This window comes from Anabrus simplex, chromosome 3, assembly GCF_040414725.1.
Source record: "Anabrus simplex isolate iqAnaSimp1 chromosome 3, ASM4041472v1, whole genome shotgun sequence".
NCBI classification, from domain to species: Eukaryota; Metazoa; Arthropoda; class Insecta; order Orthoptera; family Tettigoniidae; genus Anabrus; species Anabrus simplex.
Window position 1 is genome coordinate 462291898 of NC_090267.1, and position 23793 is coordinate 462315690.

Sequence of the window (23793 nt, forward strand, 5' to 3'; positions counted from 1 at the left end):
TTGATTAATCAAATTTTAATTGGGTTCACACAGTATTCTTGAAAGCTTTATTTAAACTTAATTGTAGAGTGTGGGCTGTACACCGAAAAGTGTCGTACTTTGCTCTCACAACTCCTAGAATGATATTTCTCGCATTGTCAGTGGAAAGAGTGACAACTTAGTCTTCCAACCCCGATTCAGGAACTATATCTTCAAACTCTTCTGTGCAGTTAGCGACATTGTGGTTTTCTCTATGATATGTTGAATGACCGAGCAAATTGGCCATGTGGTTAGGAGTGCGCAGCTGTGAGCTCACATCCGGAAGAGAGTGGGTTCGAACCCCACTGTTGGCAGCCCTGAAGATGGTTTTCCATGGTTTCCCATTTTCACACCAGGCAAATGCTGGGGCTGTACCTTAATTTAGGCCACAGCCGCTTCCTTTGCATTCCTAGGCCTTTCCTGTCCCATCATCGCCATAAGACCTATCTGTGTCAGTGCAAAAAAAAAAGAGAGAGAGAGAGAAAAAAAAGAAAAGAAATATTGAATGATGATACTACATATTTGAATCAATCCAATGAGCAGTAACCCCCAGGTAGCTATGGTTAAATATGGATGATCGAATATCCTCCGCGAGATTAACAAATTCAATCATTTAATACTGATCTGCATTTAGGGCAGTCGCCCAGGTGGCAGACTCCCTATCTGTTGTTTTCCTAGCCTTTTCTTAAGTGATTTCAAAGAAATTAGAAATTTATTGAACATCTCCCTTGGTTATTCCAATCCCTAACTCCCCTTCCTATAGATGAATATTTGCCCCAGTTTGTCCTCTTGAATTCCAACTTTGTCTTCATATTGTGATCTTTCCTACTTTTATAAAGTTGTTGTTTAAGTTCATCCAGTAATTTGACCTTTCTGCATCATACAACTTGTCCTTTTTTTTGTTATGTGTCTCTAGAGAGAAAATAGTAAGTGAGAAATGAGAGCTTCCCACAAAACCACTTCAATACCATGCTCAGAGACATCGTAACTTTCCTGCACAGTCCACTAGTTTGTTGGGGTTTTCAGTTTCTATATTAAAGAATACAGGCTTCACTATTAGGTGTTCTAGTGTTGACTGAGAAGATGAACTGGTAGAGACATTGATAGATGCAGGTACACTTTGGAAGGGATGAATATGTTCAAAATGATACTGAAGATACTTGTATAGTACGCACTAGTTCCCATTCAGCACTATGGAGCTCAGGGCTCAAGAAAAGGTTCGTGTACTATACTTTCAACATAACGTTTTACCACATTTCTTACAAAACACTCTTTTTCTGTCTATCGCCTTACAACAGTCATTTAGTTTATGTCAGGAAAATTCACGAAGTTTTCCTCGCATCGGTTGATAAGCCGTATTTGTTTGGTAACTGAAGTTCACAAACACTGAATGCGAATATATACTGTCTGCTGTACAACAACCGCACATGAACTGAGGTTTAAGTTGTCACATTTTCTACTGTGTCTTTCTAGAAAGTGGTATCTGCACATTCCCACATTACCTGGAAATTTCTTAATGACAGTCACTTCAAGTACCTTCCCCACATCCTTCCATTATGCCGCCTGACTGTGTTTTGTAAAATTCCGCAAATATACTACAATAGCATTAGAGAAAGATATGAACATTAGCTTACTTTAATGACCAGTCCATCATACAACAGCTCAGGCTAGCACACCAAATGGCAAATAACAATGCAATACACTTTGATCGGTTAATCAAATTTTTAGATTAATCAGTTAATCAGCCTGGTTAATCAATTAAATTGACAGCTCTAATAAATATGCTGAATGATTATTGTCAGACTGCGTCCAATTAGGTAACAAACAAAACAAACTCCATAGCACTATAACCGTGATGGGCCATGACCTACGAAACGACCTCTACTCAGCCTGAAGGCCTGCAGATTATGAGGTGATGCGTGGTTGGTATGCCAAAACCTATTGGCTGTTATTCTTGGATTTCTAGACCAGGGCTGTTATCTCACCATCAGATAGCTCTTGAATTGTTCTCACATAGTTTGAGCTCAAACTAACCCTCGGCACCATCAAATTCCACTTTAATCAAATGAAATTTTCTTCATTCCAGTTACAAGGTATTACAAGATGTAGGTTTGAAACAACCAACAAAAATAACTGCATATTTCCAGCTGCAGAAATTAAGTTCTTACAAATAAAAAAAATAAAAAAAGCTGGATAAAATGTTAGTGTCAGCTTCCAGATCATAAGACCACAGATTCAAACCCAGTATAGGTACTGTAATACAATTTTTGATGGTTGGAGAAATGTCCTGTCAGTACTGTCTTGTATGTTGTTGGCATGTAAAAAATCTCTGGTGGTGCATTCAGTGTTAATCAGACAAAATTAATTAAAATTCATCAATTGATTGCCCAATTGAATTATGGTTTCAAATCAAAAGGCCAGCATATGGTAGCTGAAGCATACAATTATTACAATTCTTTAGATCTCCAAAATGATTTAATATATATTTAGCAGTAACCCTTCTTTTCATGGCTTTCCTATAACTAGACCAATCAGGTCTATGAAGAAGTAGGATGTCTTTCCACAAATGGATCCACAAGATGAGCTAATAATTATTGTTGTTGACTGGGCAAAATGTGTAGGTATGGTGATTGATCCCACTATAATATTCAAGGAAAACGAATAGCAACCATGCACTGAGGCTCTGGGAAAGAAGTATGGAATTAAAAAATGGGAAGTCATTGGACTTATGATTGGCAATAGAGGGACAATTCCTTCAGAAGTTCAGCTTTCTATGAATAGAAAAAAGTCCTGGACATCATAATCTAGACACAACGGACTTCATGCTGAAATTTTGTTGGCGATTGTTAGACACCATTTGTAATACCTGACCTAAAATATCATGTATTGGATTTTCTTTTTCCAATAAAATCAGAAAGAGAAAGTCCACATGATGGTTGACAATTTCAGTTTTGAGTAATGTCTCAAACCCTGCTTACATCTAAACAACTGATAAAAGAAAAATGGTTCATAGGAACTTATTAGGAGGACAATAATTTTGATTCCCTAATAGGGGCAGCTATAAGAATAACTTACTTACTATGCTTTATGCATGGGAACATAAATCATGTCCTAAGTTCACAAGAATAAATTAGTACCTTACTGGTATCTAGGTATTATGGATTTGGATATGAATCATACTATACCTCATTAAGTTCCTTTGAGTCATAGCCTGCAATTAGGAACAAGACATCGCTGCACACTTTCTGAAATATTGCTCCATCCTTGCACAGCACCTTTCCAGCAAGATCCATCAGTTCATTGTTGGGTAGGAACTCCTTAATTCCGAGAAGTTTCAGTATGACCTGTTATGAAAAAAGAATTTTGAAACTGTAACAAGTATTGTTGACACGAGCGTCAGCAGAATTAGTTGCAGGGGTGCAGTTCTGGGTGGTCTGGTGGTGGTGGTGGTTGTGGTAGGGTAATGGAGGGAGACAGTGTCTGGAAACATTTTTATAATATGTCAGAATGATGTGTTTTTAAGGCATTTTCATCATTTAAAATTTTGTATGCTGATGCTGCAGCAGTCAGTCAATAGTTTCAAGAGAGCATATGATTGTTTTGGCCTCACCATGACTCAGGGTTGTCAGATACTGTACCTGAAATCAAAATACTGGACAGATGTGCAATCGAGGAAATCAACGGGCTCGTATTCAACTAGTTACGAACTTTGTTTCAAAATGATACACACATTATTATGCTGACATCATAGTGCAGTTTATTAATGGATGCCTTAACATTTGTACACAGACTGAAACTGAGCAAGTTGGCCGCGTGGTTTAGGTCATGTAGCTATGATCTTGTATTCGGGAGATGATGGGTTCGAATTCCACTATCAGCAGCCTTGAAGGTGGTTTCTTGTGGCTTACCATTTTACACCAAACAAATGCTGGGGCCGTAGCCTGTTTTTTAAGACCACGGTCGATTACAATCTTAGCCCTTTTCTATCCCATCGTCACCGTAAGAGCTGCCTCTGTTGTGCAACGTAAAACAAATAGGGAAAAAACTCAATTTATTTAATTATTCATATCATTTCTTTCAATTTCAATATACTTTTTCATTTCTCTGAAGTGCTGTTAACAAATATTTTGTAATTCTTTGCAATTTCATAAAAATATCTGCATGACATTGAAGAAAAATTCACGGAAATGAACTCGGACCTAATCAAGTCAACAGAACATAATATTTCTCACAGCTGACAATTTCACATGAACATATGGTGGACTCGGACTACCGCAGGTAGTGGTCTGCCATTATGCGTCTTATTCGCCAGGATGGACAACCCGAGAATTGCAAAATATAAAATAAATTTTTTAAAAATCTACAAATTCACACCAGATAAAGAAATCAAGGAGTGAAGAAATCTATCCTCTTTGAAATAAATAAATAAATAAATAAATAAATAAAGAAAGAAAGGAAGAAAGGAAGCTCTTGGTACTTATCAGAGCTGGAAACACTGGTGTATTTCTCTCGATGATCAAAATACAGGACAATTGCTGTCTCGGATAGGAACTGTCCAGGACATTTAACACAAATACGGTACTGTCCTGTAAAATCCAGGAAGTCTGGCAACCCTGGCGTCCATGCACAAATATTGTATCAGTTTTTACTTACTGTTGCTGCTTGTTGCATTCTGTCTCCTATTTGCTGCCTCATAACATATTTCACATGACTCCGTACTTGCACATTGTCAACATCAAACTGAACGAGCAGCCTATGAAGATTATTCATTGCTGACGTCATGGATTGCTGCTCCACAACATTATAGAATCTTCTGTTTTGATGTGTTTCCCTTATTACCTCTCTGCCTTGGCCAGTATATATTCTGTTCGCCTGAGCCTAAACAGCAAGTTTGTCACCGTGTTCAGCGGTCGAGTGTTGACAAAGAGGTCCTGTTCTGTTTTTAGGAGCTGGTCTCCCCGCTAGTAATCATCCTTACATTCAAAGTAAGAGGATTAAAATTTGTAAGGAGGAACCAGCTGTTAAACTTTCTGCAACACAAGGTTAAGTAATAAACCATGGAACTGAAGTCTGTAAACATCTTGGAGTAATTATTCAGCAGAGGACTTTGTGGGATTTTGCAAGAAGTAGCAAGTCAGGCATTGTTCATTTACATTTAAAAAATCCAAGATCCTTTCCCAACTTACCCCAGGGACTAGCCGTGCAGAGTTCAGTGTCTGTCTCTCAGGTGTCATTCTGGAATGGGTAGATCGCTTCTCATTCCTTGGCAGCATCTCATATAAACGATGCACCTCAGAAGAGGATGTAGAAAACAGGCTCTGTGCGTGTTGTTCATTAGGCATTTGGTTGGCTATCCAAGTGGGTCTTTAACAATAAAGACCAAACAGTTTATACCAGACTCATGATGTATAAAGCAGTCATTAAAATATCATTACTCTATGGATGTGGAACTTGGATGCTGTACCACTAAGACATCAAAAAACTTGAATGTTTTCATCAGCAGAAACTTCATTCAGTCTTAAATATCAAATGAGAGATCCATGTCTCCAAACTTGCTGTTTTTGAGAAAGCGTGCATGAAAAATATAGAAGCCTCTTTCATTGGCCATTGGCTTCAGTGGTTGGGCATGTGTGCCATATGAATGACACCAGGCTTACTCTCCAATTCCTTTATGGTGAACTATCCTCAGGCACAAGACCCTCTGATGCCCCTTTGAAGTGTTATAAAGACCAGCTTAAACAAACCATGAAGGTCACTGACATTAAACCTAAAACCTGGGACTCACTTGCCACTTTTGCAGCAAACTGCTGCAACAGCACGCAGGCATGAAGAGGTTAAACAACAATTACGCATATTCCATCAGATGCAGCCTTATTCTCCCCCATCCATCGAGTCACGTCAACAGTCACGTAAGAACTAGCTGAACGTGTGTGCTTACATAACATAATATTACTAACGTATAATAATGAAATATATTCATTGGAAAAGATAAGAACAACACTCTAAGGCAATAATAGAATTGATAATGTGACCAGCTTTCATGCAGATGAATTTGAAATTTCATGGTAGTAATAATACTAACAGTGGCAGACCAGCACACAAAATGCAGTAGTAATAATACTATTGCTGGGTGCACAGTATTAATTGATCACCCTACTACAGTGATTTTCATTCCAACTGATCTGGTCTGCAAAGTTCGGTAGTAATAATACTACTTCTGGGTGCACAGTATTAATTGATCGCCCTACTAATTTTCATTCCAGTTGATCGGGTCCGCAAAGTGTGGTAGTAATAATACTACTGCTGTGTGCGCAGTATTAATTGATCACCCTACTAATTTTCATTCCAATTGATCGGGTCCGCAAAGTGCGGTAGTAATAATACTACTGCTGGGTGCACAGTATTAATTGATCGCCCTACTACAGTGATTTTCATTCCAACTGATCTGGTCTGCAAAGTTCGGTAGTAATAATACTACTGCTGGGTGCACAGTATTAATTGATCACCCTACTAATTTTCATTCCAGTTGATAGGGTCCACAAAATGCAGTAGTAATAATACTACTGCTGGGTGCACAGTATTAATTGATCACCCTACTACAGTGATTTTCATTCCAACTGATCTGGTCTGCAAAGTTCAGTAGTAATAATACTACTGCTGGGTGCACAGTATTAATTGATCACCCTACTAATTTTCATTCCAATTGATAGGGTCCACAAAATGCAGTAGTAATAATACTACTGCTGGGTGCACAGTATTAATTGATCACCCTACTACAGTGATTTTCATTCCAACTGATCTGGTCTGCAAAGTTCAGTAGTAATAATACTACTGCTGGGTGCACAGTATTAATTGATCACCCTACTAATTTTCATTCCAATTGATAGGGTCCACAAAATGCAGTAGTAATAATACTACTGCTGGGTGCACAGTATTAATTGATTGCCCTACTAATTTTCATTCCAATTGATCGGATCTGCAAAGTGTGGTAGTAATCATACTACTGCTGTGTGAGTGTGGTAGTAATAATTGTACTGCTGTGTGCACAGTATTAATTGATCACCCTACTACAGTGATTTTCATTCCAACTGATCTGGTCCAACCCACACACATATGATTTATTTGGTTTATTAAACCAATCAATATATGAAAATACCTTCAGAGCAGTGAAAAATCCTGTTATATGCAATAACCAAAACGTAAAGCACAAAACACAGAGTAATGCAACAACCCTCAGATGAAACACTTACACTTTTGTCAGAGTGTGTTCAATCTGTTCTGTTAGTGTACCGTATATTACAGTACATAACAAATGCAGAACTGTTCCCTTACAGCAGCCATTCCCAAACTGTGGTCTGCGGACCCCTGGGGGGCCACGAGGATAATCCTAGGGGTCCGCAATAATAATGTAAGTTGTATTTAAACAGCAAACTTTTATTGTACACATACAATTCATAGATCATTATTCTAAACTTATGAATTATGTATTCACTGTTGTATAATATAGATAAGGTAGGTATTAGACCCATGTAATTCTTGGCCAGTAAGTGGTAAAAGTTGGCAGTATCTCGTAAAGACCTTGTATCGCAACTCCATGTCTCTGATAGACTTTTGGGTCCATGACATCCCCTGCTATCATTTCTTGATGTGTACAGTACTTTGCATCCATCTCTTGGCACAGGCCAGAGCAAAGTGTAGCTTCCACCGAAGTCCCAGTCTCATCCATGGCTGTGACAATATGGAAGCTGCTGAGGTATGGGAGGTGCTGAGTAATGACACTCTAGTAATTACATAATTTCTAGAAAGGAAGTACAATTCACTATTGTAGAGGCTGATCTTTGGTTCAGGTGACTACGTTTGTAAAACACTTGGTCTTTGGAAAAGAACACCATCCGTCCCATTGATCCAATAACCATACCAAATGAATTTTCTCAAGTAACTTTCCAGATCCAGACTGTTATAATTATTAGTTAAGTGTCACTATGTTTTATAATTTCTATGCATATATAAAGTATCTTTTTGCAGCCTCCATGGCTTAGGTGGCATCACACTGGTCTCTCACCGCTTGATACCGTGGTTTAAGTCCCGGTCACTCCATGTGATATTTGTGCTGGACAAAGCAGAGGCAGGACAGGTTTTTCTCCGGGCACTCCGGTTTTCCCTGTCATCTTTCATTCCAGCAACACTCTCCATTAACATTTCATTTCATCTGTCAGTCATTTATCATTGCCCCAGAGGAGTGCGACTGGCTTTGGCAGCCGGCACATTTTTCCTATCCTCGCCGCTAGATGGGGCTTCATTCATTCCAACCCTGACCTGGTCGAATGACTGGAAACAGGCTGTGGATTTTCATTTTTTTTTCATATAAAATATCTTTGTGTAAATGAAGTTAAGTTTAAATTTAAAGGAAAGTAAATATTAGTCTTAAATTACTGTATACGAATACAATCAAACATGGTAACATTCCAAATTCTGTTTTTTGTTCACTGAATTCAGAATTACAAGGGCAAGTAAATAAGTATCTGCAGTTTTGCTCTAATTGTCTTTAAGTTGGCTCTATAGTATTGTGTGCTAACCAGTTGCTAGATGGCACCATTGTCTACATCTGGAGTAGGTTTCAGCATTATCAGATCAGTACAACTTGTGCTGCCATGACATAAAGGATGGCTACACCACTCTGTTTGCACCAAGGAAGAACAACATTCTGTAATCTGTTTTTTGTGGTCTGAGGGTGTACCAGGAGCGGAAATTCATAGAAGACTTTCAGCACAATACGGAGATAATGTTTTGCCACAGCGAAGTGTTTATGAGTGGATTGAACAGTTCAAAAGGTGTCGCACGAACATGAAGGATCAGGAAAGATCCGGGCGTACATCTGCAGCCGTAACTGATGCCAATATTGAACAAGTGTGTGATATGATCCTGAATAAGAGATGAGTGATTATTGATGACGTGGCAAACCATATGCACATTAGCCATGGTTCTCAGACCACAAAAAACGGATTACGGAACTCTGTTCTTCCTTGTTGCATACAGAGAGTGGTGCGGCCATCTTTACATCGCAACGGCGCAAGCTGTACCAATCTGATAACGCTGAAACCTACCACAGACGTAGAAAATGGTGCTATCTAGCAGCTCGTCAGCACACAATGCCATAAAGCCAACCTAAAGACAATTAGAAAAAAATTGCTGATACTTATTGACTTGCCTAAGTATGTTCTGTGACTGGGGGTCCTTGGGCATGAAGGGGGCCTCAGACACAAAAAGTTTGGGGAATCCTGCCTTACAGCTATTGTTCAGTGCAATACAGATACAAAGCTACGAAGGTAATCCCATAATTAGGTCTCCTGTATTTTATAAATACATAGACCTGTTTATTTGTACAATGGTTTACATCATTTTACAGCTTGAACACTTACCTATTTTTATACATAATCACCATTTTGGTTGATGCATTTTTATAGACGCTGTGACAGTTTGTTATGCCCATGTCATACCAGCTCGCCGTCATACTGTTCAGGAAGTTATGAGCGGTGCTTCGGGAAACCTCAGGAACCAAAGTGCAGAGATCATCCAGGGTGATCCGCCGATCTTCACACACTATTTGCTCAACCTTCACGACTGTCTCGATGGAAATTGACGGTCTCCTACTCATTTGTTCGTTCGTCGTGAATTTCAGTCCGACTGGCTGCAAACTCTGTACACCACTTATAAACATTTTTGATATCCATGTACAACTCACCATACACTTCCGTCAATTGGCGATGGATTTCAATCGGTTCAGTACTTTTTGCGTTCAAAAACCGAATAACTACGCGCACTTCGCACTTGGCGGTAACATCCAACGGTAGCTCCATTCTAAATGGCTGCCAAGCCAAAACTGAGTGTCTCAGCACTGCGTGCGCATGTTTATGAGTGAGCCTGGGAAACACTCTTCACAATATTGTGACCAACAGCCACACAAGCAGAGTTCTGTATTTATAAAAAAAATAGGAGACCTTACTTTTGGGATTACCCTTATAATTGGGGTAACAAACCAAATAAAATGCAACTTCTCTGTAATGAGCCACCAGAGACTAGGAGGTATCCCTGAAAGAGCAACCTCTAAAAGTTTGTTGGTAGAGTTAAGTTTACCCATGAGTGAATTTTCGAGAAAATCTGTGAAAAATGTCAAATTTTGATTTTGATGTCATAAAATACTACAGGCCTTCATCTATCAGAATACTGCATCGCCACTCCACTACCGCAATTTTTTAAATCCCTGCGCTGATTTCATTGTTCTGTGGATTTTAGTGTAAGTAGTGTATATCATGTAGATGTTTACTCACTGTTTTTTCGTACGAAGTTCGATCAAATATAAACAGGATTTTTGTTCCTGAACATCAACAATTGGTAGGACTGGCCCTGTGCTTCTGCTATGCTTAGGCGGGACCGCTAGGTGTGGGGAGAGCATGCTGTTAGATATTTCCCGCTGTTTCGTCAGTAACGCTCACGATGTCGGAGCAACAGGTGCACCCCTCCACTGCGCAACGCATAATTATAAAATTTCTTGCTCGTGAAGGAGTTACAGTGGCAGAAATTTGCCAGAAGTTGACTGCACAGTTCGGTGATCAAACATTGTCAAGGACGCGTGTGTAAGGAGATGCGGAGGAAAGGAGAGGCAGCACCAGTGAAATCCAAGACTCAACTGTCAGCTGGCAAGGTTCTTGCAACCAATTTTTTCGACTGGCAACGCATTTTGCTGATTGATTTTTTGCATGAGCGACACACAATCAATGCTGCTTACTACTGCGAGTTGTTGAACAAGGCAAGGGTTGCATATTACTGCAAAAGACGAGACCAACCAATTCAACAATGGGCGGTCCCATACTGCAGCTCTAACTGTCTTCAAGCTACAGGAAATGCACTGGATTACACTTAATCATCCTCCTTATAACCCAGACTTATCGCCCTGCAATTTCCATTTGTTCAGACCGCTTAAAGAAGTTCTAGGAGGGCAACGATTTGAAGATGATGAGAGTGTGGAAGACTTCGTGCACAACTGGCTGGTGACCTGGTCCTGTTCTTTTTATGTGAGGGCATCAAAAAGCTGCCCATATGCTGGGACAAATGCATTTACAAAGCAGGAAACTATGTGGAAAAAAAATATTGTAATTGCGTTGTGTTTTTTCAATAAATGAATTTAAATAAAAAATAAAATCCCGTTTATATTTGATCCCCCCTTGTACTTTAAATTTTTAGTAGTTTTCTGTCTATAAAATGTCCCTTGCTTTACAGTTTTTCAGAAAAGGCAGTTAAAATGTGCTAATTTACTTCACATATACCGGGTGGTACAGCTGCCCCTATTCACGCAGTTTTATGCAACCCGCAGATTATAGTCGAACCTAAAAATATTGACCTTGACTACTCACTACAATCTCTGCTCTTACAACGCTTTCCATAATTCGTTTATTCGTGTCAAGCAAATCAGCATTAATGATAAAATACCGATTGATGGTAAAGAATCGTGAAAATTATGTGTCGCAGAAACGTCCTGTACAGAGAATATTATTGGTGAATGACTAGAAGTAGCAGCAACACAACAGTGCTAAACAGCAACCCGTGATAGCCGAGCTTGCTAAAAGTTAGAGGAGAGTACCGGTGTTCGTTAGTAGGCGGTTCGAGTCCTGTGTACGACGAATATTTTTATTGCGTTGTTGATGTTCGTGAGAGTCGTGTTGTTGACGACAAATCTAAATCATGATCAGTTCTCATATTGCAGGTACTCAGCTATGTTTGTTTTTTAAGGAGCTCTCAAAAGAGCTATTTGCAATAAAGTGAGATTGTACCGACAGCGGTGCGATGGGCTTATGCATGGCCATTCGATTAATGAAGCAAATGTTCAAAATGACCACCTGTTTCGTTAATGCATATCTGTGCACGGTGGAGGAGAGACATTCTTGCTTGCTGCAACATATGTGGTGGAATCTGCCTGCAGGCTTCCGTGATGAGCCGCCGTAAATGATTCGGGCTCTCAGGCTCCTGCTCATAGGCTCTTTCCTTTAAATAACCCCAGAGGAAAAAGTCGAGTGGAGTAAGGTCAGGTGATCTAGCCGGCCATGGGACCGGACCCCCTCGTCCAATCCATCGTCCAGGATATGTCCTATGCAAGTGGTTCCGTACTGCCAACGACCAGTGTGGGGGAGCTCCATCCTGCTGGAACCACATCCGTAACCGTGTCATAAGGAGCACATCCTCCAATAAGAGTGGGAGGTACTCACGAAGAAACTCTAGATAGCGTCATCCCGTGAGGTTTCCTTCGAAGAAATATGGTCCAATTATCTTGTCACCTAGTATCCCGCACCACACGTTGACGCCCCATTGTACCTGAAATCGAGCTCCCCTGATCCAGTGAGGATTTTCAACGCTTCAGTAATGGAAGTTGTGACGATTAACAGTTCCGTTGTTGTGAAATCTGGATTCATCACTAAAGAGAATGTCCATTAAGAAATTCGCATCAGCTTCAACTCTTTGTAATATCCATTGCGAAAATTCTGTCCGTTTTGGAAAGTCATCTCCGTGAAGTTCCTGGTGCAGCTGTTGATGGAAAGGGTGGAATTTATGGCGGTGCAATATTCGCAGTACAGATACATGACTGATGTTCAGTTCATTTCCTATGGCCCGTGAGCTTGTGTGTGGGTTGTATGCAATTGCATTTTGAACAGCTTCGTCGTTATTTCCAGACGCCACTGGAGCATCCCGAATGGGGGGTAATGTATGAAATGACCCCGTTGCACGCAACCGTCTTTCAAAACGTCGAAATGTATCTGCAGTTGGCAGCCTTCGTCCAGGAAATCGTTCTTGATACAAGCGTCTGGCTTCCCGTGCATTTTGCCTTGCTTCTCCATGAAGTAGTACCATATTCACATAATCATCCCGTGAATACATAATGTTTGCTTTCGTGCTAACCGTACAGTACGTGCTCACACGTTGCTGCTAGGATTACGATATGCTGTTTCATGTGCCCTACGTATGAAGTGTAGACCGCTGTTAGTTGGTCTTCGAGTCGAACGTGCGCAGTTGCTTGGTTGAATGGGTGGGTCAGAATGTTGACAATACGTGCACTGCGCTTCATTCCCTGTAGTCGTTCGCCATATGGAAGTCGCATGTTATTATTCCTTTCGTATGTATGCTTTCTTTGTAAAGGTGGCAAATTACTTTTGAGACTTAAGCACGTTAAATATTTATTACGAATGGCCTTACAAGTATAATATAAAAATAAAATTGAAAAGCTCGTAACTAGATTCGAACTCTAAATGCCTGCTAACATATCGTATGCTCGCTGCGATTGGTGCCATGTAGCCACTGCAGGCGACAAAGAATTGGTCTCGTAGCTCTGTACTAATGGAATTACCTAGGCTATCGCTTCGATACTGATCGTTGATGTTAAAAGTTCTGAACTCGAATGTGCAAACACCACAGTGAACTAAAGAATCGCGTCTCTCTTACGCCCAGATAGTTGCAACCATTTTCTACGCGTTACTTGGTTGAATGAGTCCAGCGTTATGTTTCAGGTGGTATTCACAATCGGAGGTATGTGGCGATATTTATGATACCTGTTTATTATAACTTCTGTAGAAGAATATCGGAGACTTCAGAAAGGTCTTCGTAAACGATGCCTAGGCGAATACGAAATGACATTAAAAAATGCATGACGCAAGAATGGTTGGAACCCTTCCTGCTTCAAGTAACCTATCGAGGTACGTCTTCCATACGTAATTCCGCGCAGCTATTTGCAACGTACAAGCGCCATCCTTGTAACTCTGTATTCACGAGGAGAGCGGAAGTTCCCGCTTCGACAAGTTACTGATGAGTTACAGCCTTATGGTCCCGTTTTATGCCTTTTTTGATCGCTCTAACGGTAGTAATTACATGGTGTAAGCTATCACATCTGCTGTACAGCATTTGTGTGCCACAGATTATAAACTACAGTGCAAAACAGGTTTCTTTTCGATGTGATGAGACTGTACAAAATGGTGGTGCATTGACATGTCTGTAAATGGTCTTACCCTATCACGTTTTCTATGATACCACGACCGCCCTTTCTATCAAAAGAAAATGGCCTCTTGGACCAAACAGGTGTGCAATTCTCTACCGACAGCTATAGGCGTGTTTATGGTTTGTACAGTATAGTAACATTTCGTAAAAATTAGAGTATTGGACACTGCTCTACATACAATGGTACAGTGTTTTTGAGATGGACCTCACTTACTGCCTCTTGTACCATTTTTCCATTGTGCGGAGAAGTCTACATCGGGTTAACTGCACATAACATTGCTGTAAGGTGTTGCGCAAGATGGGACTAAGAGGCATTTACGTCCTAGCTGGTTGCATATATTCGGGAAAAAATAGGGGCAGCTGTACCACCCGGTATATGGTGAATTAAAAATAGCCGTTGATTTTCATCTGAGAAAAAATATATAAAAACTAATCATGAAAAAATTATGGTGCACAAATTTTAAAAGAAATTCTAGAGGATTATCTATCATTAGATATTAAAACCGAGTGCAATCTTAAAAAGTGCATATATGATGAACCTGTTGACAAAATATGAAGTTGAAAAACTTGAATTTTCAATACAAGGGACTATTTATGGGCCATCCCATGAAAATGAAGTAATTTGGCTACAGTTAAGTAATTTTATGAACAGTATTGCGATATTATATTACATCTCTGGAACAACTTAGAAAAATGTAGCTTTGTTAGGTTAGAACTTTTGAATTTCACTCATGGGTTACCTTAAATTTCAGTTTGTATATGATTTGATTTTGGATTTCATTGTTCCTTTCCAGGACTTAAATTCCACCTTCAGTGTATCAAAACTTAGTGGAATGTCTAAGTAACAATTTTTATAATCTACTTTACATTGTACCGATACAGATAGGTCTTATGGCGATGATGGAAGAGGAAAGGGCTAGAAGTGGGAAGGAAGTGACCATGGCCTGGTGTGACAATGGTAAACCACAGAAAACCATCTTAAGGGCTGTCAACAGTGGGGTTTGAATCCACTATCTCCCAAATGCAAGCTGATAGCTAGATGATCAAATCACACAGCCACTTGCTTAGTTGTCTTCGTAACAAAAGGAAGTCCTACACACTATTAGTTACATTGCTGGCTACACACTATTAGTTACATTGCTGGCATCTTTGGAACAAACAGCAAGGGATGTCTGGAGACTTTCGGCCACAAAGTATATATTTCATTGTGTAGAAATTCAGTATGACTTACATTACTTTTATAGCATGATAAGGATGTAATATGTTAAAAAACTTAAATGGAATACCTTGTAGAGGAGAGATGTGTCCACTGCGACAGCCAAGAACCCACCTGCCATCCCCCAGAAGTAATTTTGCTTTTATAACCTAATGCAATTTATCACGCACCACTGTCCATCGCCTAACTATGTACCAACATTTCCATTGGGTGAGCCACAATTGGATATGATGTCACTCCCAGCATTGAAGTAAAATGAATTCTGTTACCAACCCGCGCACAAGAAACACACAACTGCACAATATCCAGACCAATGCAGGTGTCACGCAGGATACTAGAGGCCTAGGGCCGCTTCGCGGCTTCTAACTTGCGGGCTTACGCCCCCAGACCCCCTTTGCTTGATCCAGACCAATGTCTTTGTCACTAACCGACCCTAACCAATCCAGACCAATGGCTTTGTCACTAACCTACCTTAACCAATCCAGACCAATGGCTTTGTCACTAACCTGCCCTAACGTATCCAGACCAATGGAGGTGTCACGCGGGGTACTAGAGGCCTAGGGCTACTTTGCGGCTTCTAACCTGGGGGCTTATGCCCCCAGACCCCCTTTGCTTGATGCAGACCAATGGCTTTGTAAGAAGTGAGCGAGACAGAAATAAATGACAGCGCTATCACGCCTAGATGCTTGCACTGCAAAATTGTAAGTCTTACTGAACTTTTGCCATTTCATTGCATCTGCCACAATTCCTATGGAATAAGTTTAAAGGAGGGCATTTCAGTTTTACTGAGTGTCAGATAGAATGAATCAAATATCAGAGTCTATAGAGGTTCGTTATAACCAGAGCTGACAAAGTTAACTGCATTGATGACTTTCCTTTTGTATTATATTTCACTGTCTTTTGTGTCCTATCCATGCTACTGTAAGTTGCTGAGTATTTTAATATCAGTGTGACTTACCGCAATGAATGCTTCCCCTTTTGAGAATAGTTTGAAGAATGGACTTGTCATATGGTTCATGTAGGCAATGGGAGCCAAGGAGAACATAGCTCGGATCTTGTCATTGTATTCAGGCCTTTCAGAACACATCACATAGAACATGGTGGTACCCATGGAATGACCAGCATAAAACAGCTTCTCCTCGCCAGTGACATTCAGAATGTAATTTATTTCCGCTGGAACATCATGGATGCCATTCTCATGCCAGCTGTAAAGTAAAATATTTCTAAGTCTCATTGAAGAAACAAGCATTATACATTAAAATGAAAATCTTCATATATAGGGTGTGCACAAATTATTGGAGTGGTTTCAAAAAATTCCTATTTGTTTATTATTTGTTGTAACATTACAAAATTATATAGACAGACAGAAAAACTCACAAAGTTGTTTTATGAGCCTCCCAATTTTCACACTGTATTGCTCTCAAAGTTCTGTATAGCCACTGCATCCCTGATATATCTGCTGCTTGATCATGTCAGCAGTAACTTCATCAATCCCAGCTGATTTAGTATTTTTTTTCTTTTTCGTTAGTTGTTTTACGTCGCACCGACACAGATAGGTCTTACGGCAACGATGGGAGAGGAAAGGGCTAGGAGTGGGAAGGAAGCGGCCGTGGCCTTAATTAAGGTACAGCCCCAGCATTTGCCTGGTGTGAAAATGGGAAACCACGGAAAACCATTTTCAGGGCTGCCGACAGTGGGGTTTGAACCAACTATCTCCCGAATACTGGATACTGGCCGCACTTAAGTGACTGCAGCTATCGAGCTCAGTACTTAGTACTTTTCATCCTTCTTAGAGCAATTTCCACCTCTGACCAAGTAATTGGAACATCATCTGTCTTCAGCCTTTCTTCCACCTCATTTAGGAGTGTCTCGAAATAGATCTTACTGAGCTCGATAGCTGCAATTGCTTAAGTGTGGCCAGTATCCAGTATTCAGGAGATGATGGGTTCGACCCCACTGTCGGCAACCCTGAAGATGGTTTTCCATGGTTTCCCATTTTCACACCAGGCAAATGCTGGGGTTGTACCTTAAGGCCACGGCCGCTTCCTTCCCACTCCTAGACCTTTCCTGTCCCATCATCGCCATAAGACCTATCTGTGTTGGTGTGACGTAAAACAACTTGTAAAAAAAAATTAAAAAATAGATCTTCATTTTATTTCTAATTTCTTGTTCGCTCCTGACTAGGTTTGTCAGATCTCTTGCTTTTACCAAGCTATACAGCATCTTCCTGTTTCCTTTACTATCTTCCTGTTGTTTTGGGTAAATTCAGCCCAGCACTTTTCCTTCTCTCACAATCCTTTTTACTTCTAATATCCTATTTCAGTATTCTTGGTCTAGTTTTTGTACTTTCTCATCTCTCAGTTAACTGTTGTCTCTCTTTCAACATCCCTCACTTTCATGGCCTTATTTCATTTTTCTATCACCTCTTTCACTCTGTCATTCCACCAGGATGTTCTTTTATTCATTATGTTTCTGCTTGTTCTTCCTCACACTTCTTCTGCACTACTGATGAAACTAGTTTTAAAATTATTCCATTCCTCATCACTACAGCTGGACTGTGACATTGGTAACTTGCTTGTGATTATTTCTTGGAACTTCTGATCAGAAATGTAGTCAATCAATGTCCTTGTCAAGAACAAAGCCAGCACCAGTACAGTTTGTATCCATCATTTATTGGTTTTGTGTTGCATCCCTTCCACTTCAACTCACTTAGACCCAAGATGTTAATGTGTCTATGCTTCATCATATCTGTTTTTTGTTACATTTTCCAGTCAATGTTAATATGTTCATGGAAGCAACTCTGAGGCTGGCTTCTCGGTTATTTCATCTCCTTTTGGTATTTCTTCTTATACTGTCTGGATGAACTTGAGACTTGTTAGAATCATTATTATTTTGAAAAATACTTGAAGTTTGGTATTCATTTGAGTTATTTTTCACTTGGAGGCCTTGTTCTTTGGTTGAAGGCAATTTGCACAGTAGTCTTCCAAATGACTTGCTAGGCCTATCACCGAAGATAATTTTTTTGTGGTCCCCTGCCACATCTGCAAGGCAAAAGTTTGTTGATTAATTTATGTGTCATCAAACCTCTTAAGGGTAACTCTTCCACCCGTAGCCGTTGGTTCACCATTAGGTATTGATGAAATGAAATGAAATGTCGTATGGCTTTTAGTGCCGGGATATCCCAGGACGGGTTCGGCTCGCCAGGTGCAAGTCTTTCTATTTGACTCCCGTAGGCAACCTGCGCATTGTGATGAGGATGAAATGATGATGAAGACAACACATACACCCAGCCCCCGTGCCGTAGGAATGAACCAATTAACGTTAAAATTCCCGATCCGGCCGGGAATCGAACCCGGGACCCTCTGAACCGAAGACCAGTACGCTGACCGTTCAGCCAACGAGTCGGACATTAGGTATTGATTTTAGCTAATTATATCTTTTTTTGTGGGTATATTTTGTTGTTGCATATTTTCTTATTACTGTATCATTATTATATTGGTTACATATAATATCTAGGTTAGTGGTGAGAAGAGTGGTAAAATATCGAAGGAACAATAAGAAATTAGAAAGAACACCTAAAAGTGAATTGCAGTTTTAAAAAATTGGTTTTAAGAACATACAGTAAAACATTGTTCATCTGCCACTTTCGGGACTGAAGGCATGGTCAGAGCACAAGTATGGCCAGATTACCAGACGAGCAATGGTTAGTGTTATTAACTGCTGTCCTCAGGGGCCCAGGTTCGATTCCCGTTACTGCCAGAAATTTAAGAATTGCAAGAGGGCTGGTATGTGGTTGAAATGGTACATGCAGCTCACCTCCATTGGGGGTGTGCCTGAAGGGAGCTGCACTACCTTGGGATGAGGACACAAGTTTACTTACCATTAGGTTGTCAGGTTTGGTACTGGCCACCCAACCCTCGGCCGGACAGTCGCAGGTGGTACTGTATACTGTCACATAAGGTAGCAGGATTTCTCCTGACCTGACTAACAATCTCTATTGTACCATTTTTTTTCAATTGGTTTTTACGTCACACCGACACAGATAGGTCTTTTGGTGGTGATTCTATTTTACCAGATCCTATTAAACTTTTCATAGTAATCTCTCTCATTCTGTAAGAAGAATATCATACCTCCTAATTATCATAGAAGAAACAAAGCAATTCTTACTCCATACCTGAAGTCCCAGAATTCATCACTGTTGACATCCAAAGTTTTATGCCTCTTGGAATATGTGTTGCCTCGGCAATTACCTAACCAGACATCATATCCAGCGTCAGCAAGAATGTATGCTACGAAAAAGACCAGTAAGCAAATTTGTATTAATAGACTCCACTAGATTTTCCATTCAAACTTAATTTTTACTCCCTGTTGCATTAGGATAAGACAACTGCAGAATTGTGTTCTAGGTCATGGTTCTAATCTAGAAAACTGGATAAGAAATTAGGCCATAATTGAAAAGGTAGGATTCCATCCAGTGGTGTATCTTGACGCTGATAATGTGGTGTGCTGATAGTGGCCTTGAAAAAAATGTAGGTTTTCAATCATTTTATTATGATTCAATATTTATTAATTCACATAATAATTTCACACAGTGTAAATGGATACAACCGCCTCTGTGGTGTAGTGATTAGTGTGATTAGCTGCCAGCCCCGGAGGTCCGGGTCTGATTCCCAGCTCTGCCACAAAATTTGAGAAGTAGTACGAGGGTTGGAACAGGGACCACTCAGCCTTGTGAGGTCAACTGAGTAGAGGGCGTTCGATTCCCACATCAGCCATCCTCGAAGAGGTTTTCCATGGTTTCCCACTTCTCCTCTAGGCAAATGCCAGGATGGCACCTAACTTAAGGCCACAGCCGCTTCCTTCCCTCTTCCTCGTCTATCCCTTCCAATCTCCCCATCCTCCCACAAGATCCCTGTTCAGCATAGCAGGTGAGGCTGCCTGGCCGAGGTACTGTCCTCCTTCCCAGTTGTATCTCCCGACCCAAAGTCTCACGCTCCATGACAATGCCCTTGAGGCAGTAGAGGTGAGATTCCTCACTGAGTCCGATGGAAAAACCAACCCTGGAGGGTAAACGGATTAAGAAAGGAAGTATATGGATACATTTCTTATAGGAGTATTCAATATAAAAAGAGGAAAAGCTAAAAGATAATATTTAAAAAAATGATGTCATACATAACAGCAGTTATTTACATACTACATTTATGAGAGTTAAAATATAAATGAAATATTAGGTGCATGTCTTTGGAGGTTTCAACTTCATTTGTAAGTTAGTTTAAACAAAATCTTTTCTATGACCTTGTCATGTATGAATCTTTGAGTCTTAGTTCTTGCATACGTCTTTTTCAGTTGCTATGATAATTAAATTACTAAGTCTATTCTGACTTTGTGTGCACCCTTGATATGTGTGTATTCATTTCAGAGCTGAAAACAAGTGCTCAACAGAAGTAGGTGTATTTGGTATGGTTAGAATCAGCTCAGCCAACTTGTGCACTAATTCTTTAAATCTCAAAATTAAGTCATTGTTCTTCGAGAACCTCAGCAACTTATTTGCAGGTAATCTTTGGAATTCTTTGCTTGAATATTATATTGCTGTTAGACTTATAAAGTCAAATAATGACCCATACACAAGTTTTAAGGAGTCTAGAAGTTAATCTCGAAGTGTTACTTTGTAGTTATCCAACTTTTGATGCAGTGGCGATGCGTGATGTTTTGAAAAGTGTTACCACACTCCTCCTTGAGAGTATATTGTCGCTTGCACCTTCTTTCTGTAAGCTGTACTCTAGTCTGGACCTTCTGAACTGAATCATATTGGCAGCAATGTTGATGTGTGCTTGAGACACCTCATGGCGTTTCTTTAAAACTCTTAAACTATATAAATTCTCCATACCCTCATTTTCCCAAGCATTCTTTCTTGAGGAAACTGGGACACACGGCCAACAATACAGTTTATTCATTTTTGCATAACCAAATAACCAGTGCAGATCCCTGTACCATTGTCATGAAAATATCGTACTGTTCTTTCCGATTCCTTGATGAAATTCTTAAGAGAAGGTGTGGGTCTAACTTTTCAGTTACCTATGTTTTTCTTTACCTTCAAAGTTTCCTAAGGAAATTGGTGTGTTCATTAAACTTTCTATTCTGCATGAGCATTATGGGCCCACCAACACAGTTACTTATGAGAGTTAAAATATTAATGAAATATTAGGTGCATGTCTTTGGAGGTTTCAACTTCATTTGTAAGTTAGTTTGAACAAAATCTTTTCTATGACCTTGTCATATATGAATCTTTGAGTCTTAGTTCTTGAATACATCCTTTACAGTTGCGACAGCACTTATTTTAATGTTTAATAAGTTGTATAGTACAATATGCTATCTCTACCTAAGACAAATTAAATATAAATTCACTCTGTAACAAGAAAAATCAGGTAATTTTATATCGAAAACAATAATTAACACAAATTATAACAGTGCACTTATGAGCGCAGTGGAAAGAACAGACAGAACTGCTCACCACCAAAGTTTTAAATATTTGTTACCACTTTGTATTGTGGTAACATGACGAGAGAACATACGAGGGTACATCTCAGTGTTGGGAGGGGGGGGGTGTGTGTGCAGGTCTTTGCTGGGCGCAGGCGCAGTAATACTCGCCTAGCTGTTAGAAAAGATTTAATGCGTATCCACTGCTTGGAGTTTGCAACAGTCTCTCTCTCTCTCTCTCTCTCTCTCAGCTTTGACAGTGGCTATAGAGTTTTTGAGACATGTCCCAGTGAAGAAACAAATATATTAAAGAGCACTAGATTTTTGTATTTTCAAACTGTTACCAGTGGTAACAGTGGATACTAGCACACTTTGCCACTGTTTTGATGATGCAAAAGCTGAAGAAAACAATATTTTGAAACTGAGCTTTATCTTTAGCATCCAGAACAGGATCATATGTTCTGAGTGCATCCAGAAATTCCATGAAACTTCCCTTGTTCAAAGTGTCATTTTATTCATCATGGCCCCCCAGAGGAAGTACTTGTTTAGCCAAGAAGCACTTAGCACCTCCCTGTTCTTCTATACTTCCTCATTGTGTTTATTTACATTACCTCTTTGTAGGGGTGCAACGTTAGGGTGTGCAGGCTCCTCGCATTATAAAAATAATATACACTCATGTTCTTAAAAACTACAGATAGGAAGTTCATATTCACACGACATATGCATTAGTATGTTCTGAAGAAATTATTAGCATTTGAACCATGTCGGCCCTCAGGATGCCTCACAGATGTATGCAAGAACCGTACTGTCAAATGTGTGAGTTTGAAAGAGGGCGCAGTAATGTCATGAGAGAACATGATACATCCATCCAGTAAATTGCTGTTTGTGTGATATGAAGTGTGTCGGCAGTGCAACAGGTGCGTACAGAATCGTTCACAGAAGGCCATAGAAGACGACGAGATGGGTCTGGTCGCACCACCCAGACCACCTCCCGAGAAGATCGATACCTCATCCGAATGACATTGCAAGACAGATTTGCGTCCTCCTTGGCTCTGGTGTAACAGTGGAACAGTGTAACATATTGTACACTATGAGGAGTGACAGTCCGTCGTCGTTTATTACGGTCTGGGTTACCGGCGTGTCGTCCACTTCTCTGCCTAACTTTGAATAATGTGCATAAACACGCTAGACTGGAATGGTGCATGGAACGACGTCACTGGGGATGGGGACAGGAATTGCAGCAGATAGTGTTTTCAGACGAATCCAGGTTCTGTTTGTTTGAAAACGATGGCCACATTTTTGCTTGCCGCAGAGAGGGGGGAGAGGCATCATATTGACTGCATTCGCACAAGACATAGGGCACCAACTCAAGGCCTTATTGTGTGGGGTGCTATTGGGTACAACTGTGCATGTCCAGGGCACTGTAACCAGTTTGACCTATGTGAATGACATCCTGCGACCCTTAGCCATACCCGCCGCTTACACAGTACGAACAGGACTCGCCTGAGCTCGCAACAGCGGGCTCGGCAGGAGTCTCGCTCCTCGAGGGAGCTTCGCCGGAGGAGAGGACCGCGCGGGGCCGTCCGACTCCTCCTTCTCGAAATGTTTTTTTGTTAAAAACAATTTCGGTAATGATCCTTCCGCAGGTTCACCTACGGAAACCTTGTTACGACTTTTACTTCCTCTAAATAATCAAGTTTGGTCATCTTTCCAGACACATCGGAAACTGCGCGAAGCAGATCCCGCGCACCGGTCCGAAGACCTCACTAAATCATTCAATCGGTAGTAGCGACGGGCGGTGTGTACAAAGGGCAGGGACGTAATCAACGCGAGCTTATGACTCGCGCTTACTGGGAATTCCTCGTTCATGGGGAACAATTGCAAGCCCCAATCCCTAGCACGAAGGAGGTTCAACGGGTTGCCTGGTCCTTTCGGACTAGGAGGACACGCTGATTCCTTCAGTGTAGCGCGCGTGCGCCCCAGAACATCTAAGGGCATCACAGACCTGTTATTGCTCAATCTCGTGCGGCTAGAAGCCGCCTGTC

The 23793-nt window shown here is 40.5% G+C and overlaps 1 protein-coding gene across 1 annotated transcript in view; it reads right to left on the reverse strand.

Moving 5' to 3' along the window:
* Positions 1 to 23793, reverse strand: part of LOC136866517 (lipase 3) — a 105992-nt gene that overhangs the window by 28907 nt on the left and 53292 nt on the right. The window contains exons 3-5 of the mRNA XM_067143564.2: positions 19446 to 19560; positions 16230 to 16476; positions 3204 to 3362 (exon numbers count right to left, since the gene is read on the reverse strand). Coding sequence (XP_066999665.2) covers positions 3204 to 3362; positions 16230 to 16476; positions 19446 to 19560 — 521 coding nt within the window. The remainder of the gene's footprint in view (positions 1 to 3203; positions 3363 to 16229; positions 16477 to 19445; positions 19561 to 23793) is intronic.